This window comes from Sordaria macrospora, chromosome 1, assembly GCF_033870435.1.
Source record: "Sordaria macrospora chromosome 1, complete sequence".
Taxonomy (NCBI): domain Eukaryota; kingdom Fungi; phylum Ascomycota; class Sordariomycetes; order Sordariales; family Sordariaceae; genus Sordaria; species Sordaria macrospora.
Window position 1 is genome coordinate 4,196,783 of NC_089371.1, and position 15,845 is coordinate 4,212,627.

The window sequence follows — 15,845 nt, forward strand, 5'->3', positions numbered from 1 at the left end:
CGAAAGCCCACTCCGGCCGGCGCCCTTCCCTTTTTACAATCCCGCATCCGTGAAAGTGAGCGAGTCGTCCGTCCGCCCCCCGCCCACCCACCCGATCCCGTCTTTTGGTGTTTGTTTTCCCCGCCGCCGAACACCACCGACAATTTCCGAACATACACATACTCCGAATCTCCCCCGGACAACAAAAAAAAAAGTCGCCAACATGATCTGCCGAACGTGTTTGCGCCGGGCCTCCGGCTTCGCCAGCCCTGCCATGGCCGTCACCAGACCCATGATTGGCGCCTCTTCGCGCGCCGCCTTCAGCACTTCTTTCAGCGTGCGAACTCCTCCTCCCGCCGCACCAGCAGCAGCAGCAACTTTCACACCAGCAACCACCGAGGCCGGCCTCGAACCAGTACCAGGAGCGCCTGCGGCAGAGGAACCCAAGCTATCGATCTCGTCTTGCCCGGCGGGCACCAAGCTTAACGGACTCAACTACTTCAAGAACAAGAGCGACCCCGTGGCGCTGGCAGATGAGGAGTACCCGGAGTGGCTGTGGAGGTGCTTGGAGGTGCAGAAGAAGACGGATGATGCGGCTGGAGAGGATCTTGGCGATGAGTTTTGTATGTCTGCCTACATCTCTTCCTTTTCCTCTTTCTTCACTTTCCCTTCCTATTGCCCTTTCTACCGTTGAACTTCCTCCCCTTCTTCCTTCCCCATCTTCTCCCCCTTGCGCATCTCTCTTCAACAACCAGACCCAAATCAACCTCAAGCTAACCTCTCCCTCTCCCCCACCCAACAGCCAAATCCAAGAAACAGCGTCGCCTAGCCATGAAGCGCGCGCGCGCCCTCGAAGCCAGGCTCATGGCCTCGGGCGACCTCGAGGCCCTGGTGCCCAAGATCCCGCTACAGAAGCAGTCGGTCAACCTCCCCGGAGCCGTCAACGGCGGCGTGCAGGACGCGGTGCTGGCGGACGAGAAGCGGGAGGAGCTGCGCAAGGCGATGCGCAAGGAGCGCAAGGCCAAGATTAAGGAGACTAACTACCTTAAGGCCATGTGAGGTGGTGGTGTGTAAGGGGGTTGTTAAGGGGGGGTTCTACTGGTGGTGTTGGTTTCAGAGGAGGACAAGGGCCGATGGAGAAGGAGGAGGAGGATCAGGAAGAGGGAACAGAAGGGAGAAGATGGAGGGAAAGGAAGTGGAAGAAAGAGAGGAGGAGGAGGGAAAGAAGGAGGGACAGCAAGAGCGGCTACAACGACAGCGACGGCAACGGCAGAAGCAGAGTTGGTGTGGTAGTGGGCTCTTGCGTGTACTAATATCCAACCATCATCAAAGAACGGATTTCTGGCATGACCACGGGCACGAAGACGGAGACGGACGTGGACATGGACATGGACATGGGGAAAATGGTGTCGAGTGTAAGAAAACTATATACGGCTTAACTCTAGGAGCTGTGGAGGGGTTTAGACGTCTGGGCTGGAGTGGACAGGCAGAGAGCCATCCTCTACCTGTGGTTCGAGTCAAAAAGTGATACTGTACAAATACAATGTGATAAGCGACAATCGGACGAGGAAGTTATACGAAAAGGGCAAAGTCAAAGTGCGAAGATTTGTGACTCCATTTCTCATTTGCTAGCTCCCCAAGCATCCGTAAATATATTGCCTAATAAATGCCATGTGTCTTCATGGTTGCCGTTCGCTGGGCATTCTAATAACTCGTTATGCTATTCACTGACTTGCCAATTCCTTTCTTGTTTGGCTAGTATGATGTGATATGATATAACCTTACGGTAATCCTTTGTAGTGAAATCCCAGGTCCGTAACAGCACAGCTTAGCCAGCTTTGTTACCCCCCTCAATCTTCCTCCGACACTTCGCCAATCGAAGACTGCTTCAGCTTGATCTCCGACTTGATGTTCTTTATGCTTAGCTCCAGACGTTTCTTCATGATAATGCTCGATGCCTTGGACAATTGCTCCTCATACGAGGCCAGTGCCTTCCTCAAGGTGGCAATCTCAGCCTTGACACCCGCCACCTCGTCATGGCGCTCTTCGTCGCCGTCATCGTCCATGTCGTCTTCATCATCCTCGTCATCTTCATCGGATTCGTCCTCCTCGCTGACTGCCTCGGCCGCACTCTCCTCGGTTTGTGCAGCGGTAGGCGTACCCGTGTTGGCCGTAGCAGGTGTGGGAAGATCCATGCCGCCCAATGCTGTAGGGGTGCCAGCGCCAAAGTCCATGGCGTCCATGGCTTCGGCGGGCGTATCTGCCGCGTTCTCGAATTCTGCCTCGAGATCGTCGAAGAGGTTGTCGTCGTCTTGGTGGTGTTGAGCGTCCCCAAAGTAATCTTGTTGGTCCTCGTCGCCTCTCATGCCACCGTCCTCGTCCCCGTACTCGTGGTCTGACTCGGGTGCAGCGGTATTTCCTTGCCCGCCCTCTGCCACAAGCTCGTACCTGGAGCTGAGGGCTTCTCTGTCTGCTGCCAGCAACCGCTCGACCTCTTGTTCCTTGTTCTGGATTTCCAGCTTGCTGAGTCGCTTCCTGAATCTCCGGTTCCGCGCATCGTGCATCGGTGGGGTGATACCGTGGGGCCACCTGTGGCCATGCTCGACGGCCTTGGGTAAAGGGACCGACTTGGCTTCTGCCTCGTCTTTGACCTTAGCATAGACGAGGATCATCTGGCAAATGTCGGCTGACTTGACCATGGCCTTTTTATCCCATGTCTTCATGCCTTCCGTGATTGTGGGTAGATCAACCAGAATGGCGGCGTACGGTTGCCCTCGAATGACAAACATTACTCGCCGTCCTTCATCGTCCAGAAACTTCATTGTAACATCGGCGCCGCCCATATTTTTAGGAACGCCCACTTTCCTCTCTGCTACGGCTTTCCGGAGATAGTCGCAGTCTTCGCCAGGCATCATACGGAGGATCAACTGCTCTTCTATCACAGGATCGACTTCCCTATCATCGGCCTCCGAATCGTAACCCTCACCCAGCGGTCGCGTTGGTATCCTGCCCTGCGGTTTTAAGCGAACCTTGGTAGCCGTCAGAAGCGGAGTTTGCATCGGTGTTGTGGCCGAGGGTGCCTTGATCGTGATCTTCTTGGGCCTTGGCGACCCCCCAATCCCGTTTGCTGTCGGACCATCCTCCGCCTCACTCTCTTCTCTTGGTCTCTTTCTTGCCGCCGCGTTCAAGAAGACTTTGTTTGCTGTCTTGGGCTTGCTCATGAAGATGTTGGGCGCAGCAGAGCTTCCTGTTGACACCCGTGGTAGTGTCGGCTGAGATGAAGTATTGGAAATCGACGGCGGTCTCGGACCAGCTGGTGTTGGTGGTTGTGAGGATGCGCCCTTGACGTTGAGCTTGATCTTGCGAGGGCCCTGCGAGCCCCCCGGTGTCTGAGGAGGTGGCGAGGCGGCAGAGAGGTTATGGCCAGGACCAGGTGTAGCTGCCGGTGATCCCGTCCTGACTGCTTGAGACGAGCCATTGGATTGAGTGTTGATCTTGAGCGTCAATGTCCGCTTGACTGGCCCTGGTGGGTCCATGTTTGCTGTTTGTCGTTGCGTGAGGCGCTCTGGTGTTCGGGTTCGGTGCTTTGCAGCGGCGTCTTTCTTGAGGTCGTGCGACGTTGGGAACGTTGATGGATAAAGCGAATGATCTTGAGATCACCGGGAGCAGATGCTCAGTCGCTAATGGCGGATTGTGGATAATCGGCGTCGAATTAAGCGGGAGGCACTGGCGCGAGGTTGGGTATTTAAGAATGGACGCCCGGTCGTCGTGACGGAACAATGATAGAGTGGTGGAGGTTCGGTGAGGGCGAATTGATGACGGACAGGCGCGCTGCCCTTTTGTTGCTGCCGGTCGATATGAACTGAGTGAGGTCCAAGATGCGTTCTTTGGCTCTCTTTGGTGGGTGCGAGGGGAAGGTTTCTTTGGTGGGTAGGGCTGGAGGAAGGTGAGGCGCGCTTCCAATGCAGCTATCAAAGCCGCTGATGCGACAAGCGCGTTCGTTCTGAAAGTGGAAATGATGCAACGAAGGTCAGCGAAATGTTAAAGTGGGTGGGCCCTTCGTCGCACGCGCGGTCCAAATCGGAGCTTGGCTATAAGACTCCACTGGCTCCTCAGCGGCAGGTGGGGTACAATAAGAAAGTGCTGTTGGGATGGAGGGTCAACTGTTCCAGAACTTCCTGTGTACTTCGATGTGGCCTGTGCTTTTCTGAACGATATCATTACTTTCGAATATTGGCCAGAGGAGAAGAAGGCTTTTATATGTTGAGAAGCTTTTATCCCTCCATAATCTGTCCTTTTCAACCTCTTGTCATTAACGACTACAGTAGGTGCAGCACAAGTTTGTGAGAATGTGGAGCTAACAGTCTCACTCACCAAGACCCCCAAATTCTCAGAAACTCTCTTTGATATTCTCTGCCTTTCATCGCATCTTTTCGTTCCTGTTGCCAACTATACTCTCATCAACCAATGTTCTCCTGGCACAGATTGGTTCATCTTTTGCTTGTGACTTCGTCATGGTTACCCAGTGAGTTTCACATCTGGCGAGCTTTAAAGAGACAGTGCCAAGAACCGTAACGATCTGATACCCGCCCCACTAGAGCTGCCTGCCGCAACTCCCTGCAACGAGACCCGATACGGAAAACCCACCTCGTCGCCGTTCAATTGAAGGAAACCAATTTCCATCCGTCACCAGCAACGCGTTGCTATCACCACGGTTCTGCCCAAGTTATTTTCCTGACATACCCAGGATATCAGCCTCTGGCTCTTACTGCCAACCAATCATCGAAAACCTTGACAACGAGAAACAAGGAAGTACACGAGACCAAGCGCGGATGGTAGATCTCGAGCGCGCCCATTCACCTACCTCTTCGATTGCCATCACCTCCAACCAGCCTGGGGGGCTCTTATGAAAATAAGAACATTCTACAAACGACGTATTCTTGAGCAAGGCGACGCTATCCTCAACATCGTAACCAAGACCGAGCGACTCTCGCCAACATGACACCCCCACCATACCTTTACCACGCCCTCCTCAGGCCCTCGATTCTCCAAATCCTCCGCGCAGCCGGCTACCACGGCGCCCGCACCTCAGTTCTCGACTCAGTAACAGACATGGCCGCCCGCTACCTGGACGCGCTCTGTCGGCTCACAGCCGCCTTCGCCGCACACAACAACGAAGAGTCCCAGACGGGCGAGCTGGTACCAACAATAGTCGACGTGCGCATGGCTCTCCAGCAGATCGGCGCTTTGTTGCCCGAGAAGTCGGAGCTGGAACAAATGTACAACGGCGTAGAGGACACCCGGGGTGTGGACGCGTTCGTCGCGTGGGCAGCGGGCCCGGTCAACAGGGAGATCAAGAGGATAGCGCTTGACGGTAGTGACGAGGCGACTGATTATCTCAATGGTGAGTTTATGTTTATTTTCCGTCTTGTATGCTACGAAAACCTTCTCAGATCAGCTAACAACCCACATTTTCCCCCCTCTAGCTCTCAAACTAAAACACAGCAAAAACGACGATGACTCCCGCTACACGGGCTCGCTCCTCGGCAAATGCATCGACCACGGCCACGTCGAAGTGGAAGGCGGCAAATACCACAGCATCTCGGTATGGGAGGAGAAGATGAAGGAAGCCGCGCGACGACCGACAACACCACCACCACCACCACCACCACCTCTTGAAAAGCCAGAGGCCGGCATCAATGGCGACAGGGAAGATTCACGCCCACCTAGTTCGGGGCTGAGTTCGATTGGGGACCAGAGCATAGGCGATATAATGGACTTGGAGTGAGGAGTGAACGAGTACATTGGGGTTCTGGGGTTTTGGGTTGGCTTGGGCTTGGCCTTTGCCTGAGCCAGATAATCTTAGGTTGCGCCTGACTTACGTTGACGGTCTCGACACTACGAGGCGGCAGCCAAACTCGCCGGTGGACTATTGACTTATCTTGCAGTAGGAGGCCAGCACTTGGGATCCTCACGCCGGGTCAGGGTGGAAAGAGAAAGAGTGGAAAAGGTCGAAGGTGAATTCAAGCATGTTGGGGTTTTTAGCGGTTTTAAAAAGAGCATAGCGATGGCGTTCTGGATACTTCAGACGAAAGCACACACATAAACAAAATATCCGGTGGAAGGAACGGGGAGGTGGTTTGCGTTGTTGTATTTTATCCTTGCTACAGGGGCAGTATCAGCTTTGTTGGCAAGGAAAAAGGCATGGACTTTTATACCCAAGATAGATGGATGGACGAATCGACAAATGGATGGATGATAGGACACCAGTTAGCAGGTTACACTTCGCTGGTGTTATGAATACATATATATGTGTGTGTATGTATATGACATGGAAGGACTTGTTAATAAAACATAATTAACCACCACTTCGGTTCCTGATATGCACCGTTGAGGATACAGCCGACTGAAGTGAATCATGCAGTATAAGTGAATAGACGCTTGTTGTTTGAGGTTTTGAAGCATTATGAAGCTCTTGTTAGCGAAGTGTTTCGTTGTTAAAAATTAACATACAAAGTAAGCACATTCATGAGCACCAATCCTCGGTCGGATAAATGAATCCCTTGACTCCCCAGGTCCATACGCGGCAAGACCAAAACACCTAAGCCATTTAACAGATGTTGACAAAAGAAACGATCTGATGTTTCTATGCACAGATCCGTGTGTGTAGTAGTAATAGTAGTTAGATAATTTACCAAAGTCCCAAAATCCCAAAATCCATGAGATAGATGCCCAAACCGGTGATAACAAAAGAAAACCCGGAGATATAATAACGGGGAAGAAAAACAAAGGCAAAAAATCAGGCAGCCCTAAGCCTCTGATCCACCGACCGCCCCCTCCCTCTCGTGGCAGGCGAATCCGGGCTTCGCTTGACCGCATCCCCATCAGCAATGAATAGGGTTTCTGCTACAGCGCCATCAAGGAGACCCCTTCCCTCGTCCTCGACATCATCGCCCTCCCCGTCTCTCTCACTGCTGCTGCTCCCACTGCCACTTCCACTCCTGCTTCCGCTACGACTGGTAGAAGCAGAGGACGAAGACCCGCTGCCACTGCCGCCGCCGACCATGTGGGCCATGTGAACGTTATTCTGCGCATCCTGGCGCATCTTGGAGATCTTGAGATAGTTGTACGTGGCAATGGCAGCCAGGGTGACGAGCAGTCCCATGACGTTGATGAGGGTCATGGTGTCGCCAAAGACGATGGCGGCGGCCGAGATGGTGACTGCCTCCTTAAAGATGCCGGCAATCGACAAGGTGACGACCGAGGTGCGCTTCAGCAGAGCGAACTCGGACGCGGTCATCAAAAAGGCAATGGTACCCGGGAAAAGGATGAGAAGCGGGGCGACGAGCATACCGTGCTCGTCGGCGATGATCTTCAGGCCGGCGAACAAAGCCGAGAACCCCTCGGCGGGAATGGCGATGGCGACCAGGCTGACGAACATGACGGGAGCCAGGAAGAAGATGCTGGAGAACGGGTTGGACGTGGCCGGGTTGCGGAGAAGCAGGATCTGCGTCAAACCCCAGCGGAAGCCGGAGAAGAAGGAGGCGGAGATGACGAGGAGGAAGCCGCCTAGCTTGAACTCGACCTCGCCTGCGACCATCATCACGACGCCGAAGGTCATGGTTGCGATGATGGCTATTAGGCGCCAGGTGGGTGATTCGAGGCGGAAGAGGAAGGCGAAGATGAGGACGAAGGCTAGCGAGGAGGATTTACACATGGCTGCGGAGAGTGGTTAGCAACGATTACTGTCATAGCACGAAGGGTACATGGGCTCAAATAGAGCAACTTACTGTAAAAGGTGAGGGTGATAAACTGTAACGAGGTATTGCCCAGCCCGATATCGAGGCCAGTCGCCATTCCGCAGGGACCAATCCTGGTAAGGTAGAACCACTTGGTCATGACGGGCCGTTCCGGATCATGCCTCGACTGGCCCAGATCCGACTTGTGTTTATTTGTTGGTCGCAGCGAGGGAAAGAAGAACAAAACCACGGATGCCAAAGAGAACTGCACGAGCATGTGTGTGGCGGTCGTAAATAATGGGAATCGAAAATTAAGCTTCTTTGGGTCGAACATCCACTTGTTATACTGGTGATAGTTAGTCATGGTTAGCGTCTGTCCGTTCAAAAAAATAAAAAAATAAAAAAATAAAGCAGAAAAGGACGAGTGTTTTGCTTACCAAGGAGATGCTTAACGAGAAGAAGTACCAAAGAAGAATCAGTGTCATGTTAATGAGAGCATTCTTCAGCACCGCCCTGTCCGCCTCCAGCTTCTCTGCCTCCGATATCCTGTCCCTCGCTATCCTCTGGTCCAGCCGGGTGTTGCGAGTCCTCTTGCGGCTTTTCCTCCGTCTGTCTGCGCCTGTCAAGCCGGCCTCTTCATCGATATGGAGGTCCTCGTCCGTCAAATCGTCATCGCTGAGTCCTTCATGGCGTCCCGCAACTTCCTGCACCCTTGTATCGTCCCCAACCAACTTGGACTCGTCCGAGTCAATTCCCTTCCCTGCCGATGATCGTGGGCGGGGAGACCGGTGTCTGCTGCTGGATGATGCCCCTACGGGATTCATAAGACTGCTTCTCCGGCGTCGGTGGCCGCCCCCTGCTCCGCTGATGGGAGCCATTTCGATATCGTAGGGGTCCGAGTTCTGGTCTGTCGTTGCGTATGTGTGTTTACCAGCGTTATCGTTCCCACATGTCGCTAGGTCGAATTGCTGATTACTTTTAAGGGTCGAGGTTGTAGTTGTAATACCCAGGACCGCGGGGACGGAGACGGTGTCAACGGTAGCGTGTGGGTCTTGTTCTCCGCTGATGTCGAGATTGTAGGACCCTGTACCTGTGCGTCGTGCAGACACTGTGGGTGTCGCTTGTCCACTTGTGTCCGCGGTGCCGATGCCGCTTGTGAAGGCTGAGGATGTTCCTGGAAGGGCGAGTGGGGTGTTATCGGCGGTTGGTGATGGGGATGATGAGGAGGAGGCAGAGGGTGTGTCTTCTGAAGAAGGGGTCGTCGGTGACGTTCCTTTTCTGGTGGGAGGAGACATTGGATGATATATCAACAAGATGGACGGAGATGGACGGGCGCCAAAAGTCACTTTGGCTTCATAATTAGGGGCAGGGGATTTCAATTGGCTCTCAGGTACACGGTGCGACTAGACGTTTGAGAAGTTGGAGCGGTCCCTTGCTAGCCTCCGTAGCATATCGAGATGGACTGAGACTCTGCGACGTTCTCGAGTTGGCGACTTGGCGAGGCCAGATGAGCGGTGGAGTGGTGGAAGATCGCGAGTATCATTGGCTTTGCACCCCAGTTTCCATATTAGAAAGGGTGTCCAAGAGGGCCAAGAGGGTGCCCTTTAGGTAAAAGTTAGGTGGTGAAATCCAGTTTCCATTCCGCTTCGATTTCAGAAATTCAGTCAGCTGCCGGACGCCCCTGCATCAGCGTCGGGTGAGCAGTCGTTAGCTGTTAGGTTGTTAAGGTAAGCTGGCTCGTGCGTCTCCAACTTTAAGATCATCCACCACCTCTCACCGCCCGGTCGCGCTTGTCGAGTCTCGAATCTTTTTGATTCCGAAGCTGCATGTGAGATCGCCGCGCGCTGTGTCACTGTGGGTGGTGAGAATGCCGTGAGAATCGGCCTGCCGCGAACCGAGCCATTTGCCAAGCAAGCACATTGGTGGCAGCTGAGAGACACGATCGTGGGACTGTTCCATATTCTTCCTGGGGGCGGGGTTGGAGCATCGTCTGTACAGAATATTCAAAGTGCCCTGCCACAGGGAGCTTGGCTCGAGCTTCGTTGCCTGCCGTGCCTGCTCTTAGAGATTCATAGGACAGCGAAGATAACTGTTCTTCAAAACTATTATACAAGAAGGGGTTACATTTGAAATTATCTGTTACCAGAAATATCCTAACCTACTCCGTTTTGCAAAACAGAACTCCCATCAATGCTCTCTATCGTTAGCTTGACGGCCGTGTAGACCGTGTAAGTGGTTCTTTGGTGTGACGGTGTTTTCTGTGACTCGGTGTGCAGGTGCGCTGAAATTCCCCACTTTAAACCATCAAGCTGCAAGCTGGCAACCCCGGTCTCTCGAGATTCAAGTTATGATGTCGTTGACATCCACTCCCGGAACAGTCCGTCAGTGGCTTATACGATCCGAGCAACCGGCCGTCGGGGACCTTCAAAAAGAACTCACAACCTGCTTTCACGGACAGGGTCACTTCAAAGAAAGGATATTAAATAAATGTTGACAGAAAGCTAGCATCAAAACTGAGCTGATCAGTGACGGAGCCTCCCTCCTACAAATCCAAGTTGGTGGGAGTAAAGTCGGTTGGGCCGGGCAAGCTTCATTTGTTGTTGGTAGGGTGTAACTCCATGGAAACTGCATCATCGCTTCCGCGCTCCCTTCCAAATCGATCTTGGCATGCCATGATCACCCAACCTTGTGGGGAGCCGCAGCAAAATGCCGTCGACGAGATGTCCCAAAAGAGGCAAAGACACGAGGTCGTACCCTCAGAACTTGGAAGACGATGCTGAGTCAGGAAGGATGCTGGTCCCAAGTACGCACAAGCTATCGTGGATCGGGGCGCACAACCTACCTCGCCGTCTTCAGATGAAGAGAGCTCCCGCGGTGAGATGAAACATTTGAAAGATCTTTTTCCTTCTACCTACAGTAAGCTTCTTGTCTTTCCTGTTTACTACTAGACTCTAGATCGCCATAGAAACAACCCTACCTCAGACTGTACATCCTTTTACTTTACCCTCTGTCACCCGATCTGGATAACTTGCCTACTCAAGCCGACAGGTCCTTTGTTCCTTCCCTTCTCGTTCTTAGCTTTTACACCTCCAGAGTAAAGAATTTTCATTGCAGTGCTCATACCACTGAACACCTGAGCTTCGATCATAGCTGGGACCAGACATCCATCGGAACATCACTACGACCAAACACCCAGAACAGAGCTTCGGCCTAGAAGGCTTCTCTTTCATCATGTCAAACGCGGGTGCGACACAGAGCCCCGAGGCTCAAATGAGGAAACGCTGCGGCGGCTATCTTCCTATCGAGAACTATGGCCTGATTGGCAACATGAGAACATGCGCCCTCGTGGGCATGGACGGCAGTGTCGACTTTATGTGCTGGTAAGTCTCACATCCTTGGCTCACAGCTATGCTCTGCTACTGACATCTTCAAGGCCTGAGTTTGATTCACCTTCTGTCTTCTGCCGTTTGTTAGACAAGGACAAGGGAGGCTACTTTAGCATACACCCTGCAGCTCATCTCGAGTGCACAACCAAGCAGCAATATCTGCCCTCTTCCAACATCCTTCAGACCAGGTACATCCACGAGGATGGTGTCGTTGATCTTGTCGACTTCTTCCCCAGGCCCAGGACCACCAAGACTCTCTTCAAGGGACTGAAGACGAGTGCCTATCGTGAGATGACAAGCGTCCAGGAGGAGCTGAAGAAGTGGCTGGTCCGCCGTGTTGAATGTATCCGCGGAAAGTTTTCTTTGGGTAAGTTTTTACCTTCTCCCCTCGTTGGCACGGATCCCATGACTTACATGACAACAGATGTTGAGATCTTCCCTGCGTTTGAGTATGCCACAGCGCCGCATACCACCACGATTCTTCAGGAAGAGAACGTTTTCTTTGCCCCTCAGAGCAAGACTGTGACGTTTCACAGCGAGGAAGTCAAGCTCCAGCTTGATGTCAGTATTGATAGGGGAGAGGAAGAGGGCGAGAAGCATGACAGCTATCCCACCGTCCGCTTCAAGAAAGTGAAGAAGCCCGGTATGCTGGGTGAAGGCGTAGTCGCCAGCATCGAACTGTTGGAAGGCCAAGCAGTCTCGTTCGTTCTTCGCAACGACCTTTCCAATCACGTCACGGAGCAGATCACCAACGCCGTTCTGGACACTCAGCAGCACGATACCCAGACTTTCTGGTACAACTGGATCTCAAAATGCAAGTACAAGGGCCGTTGGCGCGAGGTTGTCCAGAGGAGCTTCATGATCCTGAAGCTCATGACATATGAACCGACTGGAGCCATTATCGCTGCTCCCACATTTTCTATTCCCGAAGACATTGGTGGTGTCCGCAACTGGGACTACCGGTTCTCATGGGTCCGTGACGCCTCCTTCACCATCTACATCCTCCTCCGGCTTGGCTTCACCGAAGAGGCCGACGCCTACATGGAGTTCATCAGCGACCGGTTCTGCACCTCGCGCGTGGCCGATGGTGGGCTTCCCATTATGTTCACGATCCGGGGCGAGACGGACATTCCCGAGCGCGAGCTGACGCACCTGGACGGATACCGGGGCAGCAAGCCGGTGCGGGTGGGTAACGGCGCGGCCTTCCACCAGCAGTTCGACATCTACGGCGAGCTCATGGACGCCATTTATCTCTACAACAAGTACGGCAAGCCGATCCACTGGGACCTGTGGTGCTCGATCCGCGAGATGCTCGACTACGTGCTCACCATCCTCAACCAACCGGACATGTCCATCTGGGAGGTGCGCAACAACAAGCAGCACTTTACCTACTCCAAGATCATGCTGTGGGTTGCCTTTGACCGCGGCCTGCGCCTGGCCGAGAAGAGGAATTTCCCCTGCCCTAACCGTGCCAAGTGGCTCGAGGCTAGGGACTCGTTGTACGAGGAGATCATGGCGAAGTCGTACAACAAAGAGATGAAGTGCTTCGTGCAGAGCTACGAGAACCAGACGATCCTGGACTCGTCCATTCTCATCGCGCCGCTCGTGTTCTTTATTGCGCCCAACGACCCCCGCTTCTTGAACACGATGGACCGCATCATGTTGCCCCCCGAGAAGGGCGGTTTGACCAGCACCGGCCTGGTATACCGTTATGACACCGAGCAATCAGAAGATGGTAAGTCATCACCATAACCCCCCCTTCCACATCACTTCATTTTCCCCCCCGTCTCCACATAGCTAACACGAACCCGATCCAGGCGTCGGAGGCCGCGAAGGTGCCTTCTCCATGTGCACCTTCTGGCTCGTCGAAGCCATGACGCGCGCGTCCGTCTACGAGCCCAAATACCTGGTGCGCGCCATCAACCTGTTCGAGAACATGCTGTCGTTTTCCAACCACCTGATGATGTTCTCCGAAGAGATCTCGCGCTCCGGCGAGCAGCTGGGCAACACGCCGCAGGCTTTTAGCCATCTGGCGCTCATCAGCGCCGCGTTTAACCTTGATCGTGTAAGCGAGTTTGGTGCTAAGCGATGAGAGCTTTGAAACTTAAAGAGAGGGGTGTTGTGTTGTGCATCTGGGTTGATTTGGGTTGATTTGGGTTGATGATGGTTTATGATGATATGAAGGATGTTTTTGTTTGTCTTTGTTTTCTGCTTAAAGGAAGCGATCTGCTGCTGTGCTCTGCTCTGCTCTGCTAGCATTTTACCTGATCTCCAAGGTATTCGCTGACTTTGAGAAAACTCAAGTGTCGGGATCACTACTCCCGCGATTCACGCACTCGGGAGTTTACACTACTCTAGGTAGTTAAATCCCACGCGAATATGGCGTTGCTGATACATAAATCATTACCCAGTGACGCTTGTTGACCGAAAAAAATAAAAAGAGATGCGTGGGACTGCACGCTCAAGCAGTGTGATATTGTATTCACAGACATTACACTTGACAGATATTTGAATGACTGATTGACACATGTGTTCTCTAATTCGGGGGGTACACCAGACGAAAGTTGAAAGTCGTGATATCAACATGCCGTCTTCATTCTATCGCTTTCTATGCACAGCATCCATAACGCCCCCGTAGTTATTTTGAATGCACAAGTATCTCAATACGCAAGGCTCCTTAACGCCCAAGAGGTAAGGTGAATGATAAGAAAGTGAACCCAGCCAAGGTGATCAACCAAGCAACTTCAATCCGCCCTTAGTCTTCTGCCCAGGCTTCGTCACTCCACCACCATGCGCTGGCCCAAGATGCGGCTCATACCCGCCGCCAGCACCACCAGCACCACCACCGCCGCCTCCACCATGCCCATCACCACCGGCACCCATCCCGCTCCCGCTCCTCTTCTCCTTATTATGATTATTCTTCTTGTCCTTCCACTTGCCACCCTTCCGATCATCCTTCATCACGGTCGGCTTGATCTCCGTCTTGGCCTTGTGCACCACCACGGGGTGACTCTGGATATACTTGCCGTTCATCTCCTTGGCCGCCTGGAAGAAGTCCTCGGGATCGCTGAAGCTGACGAACCCGAACCCTTTGCTCTTGGTCGTCCGCTTGTCGCGCACCACTTTCGCCTTTTGCACGCTCTTCCAGCGCGAGAACGCCTTGAGGAGCGATTCGTCTGTTGTTTCGCCTGCTAGGTTACCGACAAAGAGACGCAGGTGCGAGGGATCCCACTCCAGAAGCGTGTCGTCTGTCCACTTTTTGCCGCCGCCTTCGCGCACTACCGTCTTCTTCTTCTCGCCGTCGGCGCCGGTTGCGCCGTTGTTGGCGTTGTGAGCCGCGTAGGGGTCTGTTGTTCCTGCTGCCGCTGCTGCTGCTGCGGCGGCGGCGGCCGTTGCAGGATCCATCGCTGCGCCGTACGCAGCTCCGTATTGAGCGGCGCCAGCTCCGTAAGCTCCCGCTCCACCGCGCGCGCCAGGGACGTTTCCAGCGCCAGCTGCCTTATTGTTGGCGCTGTTGGGATCGTTGGAGTCTTTGGGCATGTACGCGCTCTGCCACGCCGCTATCTGGGCCGCCTCGAGGGGGTCATAGTTGGCATCATGGTGATGACCATGGTGGCCGGCGGCGGCGGCGGTCGGCGCGGCGTTCGGAACGGGGAAGGGGTTACGTATCTGAGGCGGGGTCGAATAGCTGCCGTTGCCGGGGGTGCCGTAGCCGTACGCGGCTTGTTGCTGGTAGCCCGCTGCTTGGGGGTAGCTGCTGTATGTTGTGTTTGCTTGGCCGTAGCCACCACGACCGCCTCCTACGACGGGAACGGCTGGTTGACGAGCACCGTATGGGTTGGGCGCGCCATAGCTGCCAGGCGCCGCGGCGCCGAGGGTCGGGCCATAGCCGGGAGGCGCTGCGTACGACGAGGTTGCTGTCGCGGTTGTTGGGGGCGCGGAATAGCCTGGGGCTGGAGATGGAGATGGAGATGGCGCGGTGCTGAAGGACCGCGCAGAGTGGATCGCGGGCTGAAAGGCAGGCTTGAAGCCGCCCGTCTGCTTTGCTGGTGGCGGTCGGGGAGGCAGCGACGGATGGGTCGTCGGGTTCTTGGAGACACCTGGAGGACCGGGGTACGACATGATGAATTTCTCGCGCCGACAAGTAGAGTAGAAAACAACTTGGTTCAAGTCTGTTTTTTTGTGCGTATTTCACGTACCTGTGAGCCCAGCCCGGCAGTGATATGCGCTTTGCGGTAGGTAGGTATCCTCCTGTAATCAAGTGCTATCGGGCTTGTCCGGTCAAGAGTTGGCTCACGAGAGTTGCAGGCAAGAGATCGTAGAGGTGTGTGTTGTGGTTTGGCTGTCGGGATCGCGAATTCAATCAGGCACGGACGTCAGCGGTTGATGGAGAAGTTGATTGTCAGTGCAGACTGCAGCGAGGCCATGGACGGACGGGACGGGCATGGAAGTTCCATTTGTGGAGTCCGGCCGAAACTGACTGAACCGGATGGAGACACGGTGAACTGGAGACCGGTTGCCGATCCTGAGGTGAACTGTGAACCCTGACTTCAATTGCTTGGCAACCTCTCCAATCTGTCACACCCTGGACCGTGACCATCGTTGTTGTCCTCATCCTCACAGGTGCCGCAGTGCAGTGCCTTTCGGACCGATCAGCCACAAGCCAGGATTGTAATCTCCAGTATCGATACGTAATCAATCAGTTGCATGTGGCTGTGCTCTCATTGCAACTTTGCTGATG

The 15,845-nt window shown here is 54.0% G+C and overlaps 6 protein-coding genes across 6 annotated transcripts; 3 read left to right on the forward strand and 3 right to left on the reverse strand.

Moving 5' to 3' along the window:
• Positions 1-202: 202 nt before the first annotated feature.
• SMAC4_02826 (mitochondrial 54S ribosomal protein mL54) lies at positions 203-1,534 on the forward strand (the record flags this gene model as incomplete). Its single annotated transcript, XM_003348280.2, has 3 exons — positions 203-602; positions 782-1,034; positions 1,097-1,534. The coding sequence occupies 3 exons, from the start codon at positions 203-205 to the stop codon at positions 1,290-1,292; spliced, it is 849 nt and encodes a 282-aa protein (XP_003348328.1). The 3' UTR covers positions 1,293-1,534.
• A 53-nt stretch (positions 1,535-1,587) lies between these two features.
• Positions 1,588-3,515, reverse strand: SMAC4_02827 (uncharacterized protein; the record flags this gene model as incomplete). Its single annotated transcript, XM_003348281.2, has 1 exon — positions 1,588-3,515. The coding sequence occupies one exon, from the start codon at positions 3,513-3,515 to the stop codon at positions 1,830-1,832; it is 1,686 nt and encodes a 561-aa protein (XP_003348329.1). The 3' UTR covers positions 1,588-1,829.
• Positions 3,516-4,977: 1,462 nt separating this feature from the next.
• On the forward strand, positions 4,978-6,332 carry SMAC4_02828 (uncharacterized protein; the record flags this gene model as incomplete). Its single annotated transcript, XM_003348282.2, has 2 exons — positions 4,978-5,383; positions 5,466-6,332. The coding sequence occupies 2 exons, from the start codon at positions 4,978-4,980 to the stop codon at positions 5,765-5,767; spliced, it is 708 nt and encodes a 235-aa protein (XP_003348330.1). The 3' UTR covers positions 5,768-6,332.
• Positions 6,333-6,407: 75 nt separating this feature from the next.
• Positions 6,408-9,323, reverse strand: SMAC4_02829 (uncharacterized protein). The gene is made up of 3 exons (XM_003348283.2): positions 8,156-9,323; positions 7,770-8,064; positions 6,408-7,698 (listed from the first exon to the last, which is right to left on the reverse strand). Exons 1-3 carry the CDS (start codon positions 9,011-9,013, stop codon positions 6,779-6,781), a joined length of 2,073 nt encoding a protein of 690 aa, XP_003348331.1. The 5' UTR covers positions 9,014-9,323; the 3' UTR covers positions 6,408-6,778.
• A 1,353-nt stretch (positions 9,324-10,676) lies between these two features.
• SMAC4_02830 (uncharacterized protein) lies at positions 10,677-13,547 on the forward strand. The gene is made up of 4 exons (XM_066089848.1): positions 10,677-11,098; positions 11,152-11,471; positions 11,529-12,839; positions 12,922-13,547. Exons 1-4 carry the CDS (start codon positions 10,950-10,952, stop codon positions 13,194-13,196), a joined length of 2,055 nt encoding a protein of 684 aa, XP_065945678.1. The 5' UTR covers positions 10,677-10,949; the 3' UTR covers positions 13,197-13,547.
• A 71-nt stretch (positions 13,548-13,618) lies between these two features.
• SMAC4_02831 (uncharacterized protein) lies at positions 13,619-15,588 on the reverse strand. The gene has a single exon (XM_003348285.2). It carries the CDS (start codon positions 15,224-15,226, stop codon positions 13,835-13,837), a length of 1,392 nt encoding a protein of 463 aa, XP_003348333.1. The 5' UTR covers positions 15,227-15,588; the 3' UTR covers positions 13,619-13,834.
• Positions 15,589-15,845: the final 257 nt, after the last annotated feature.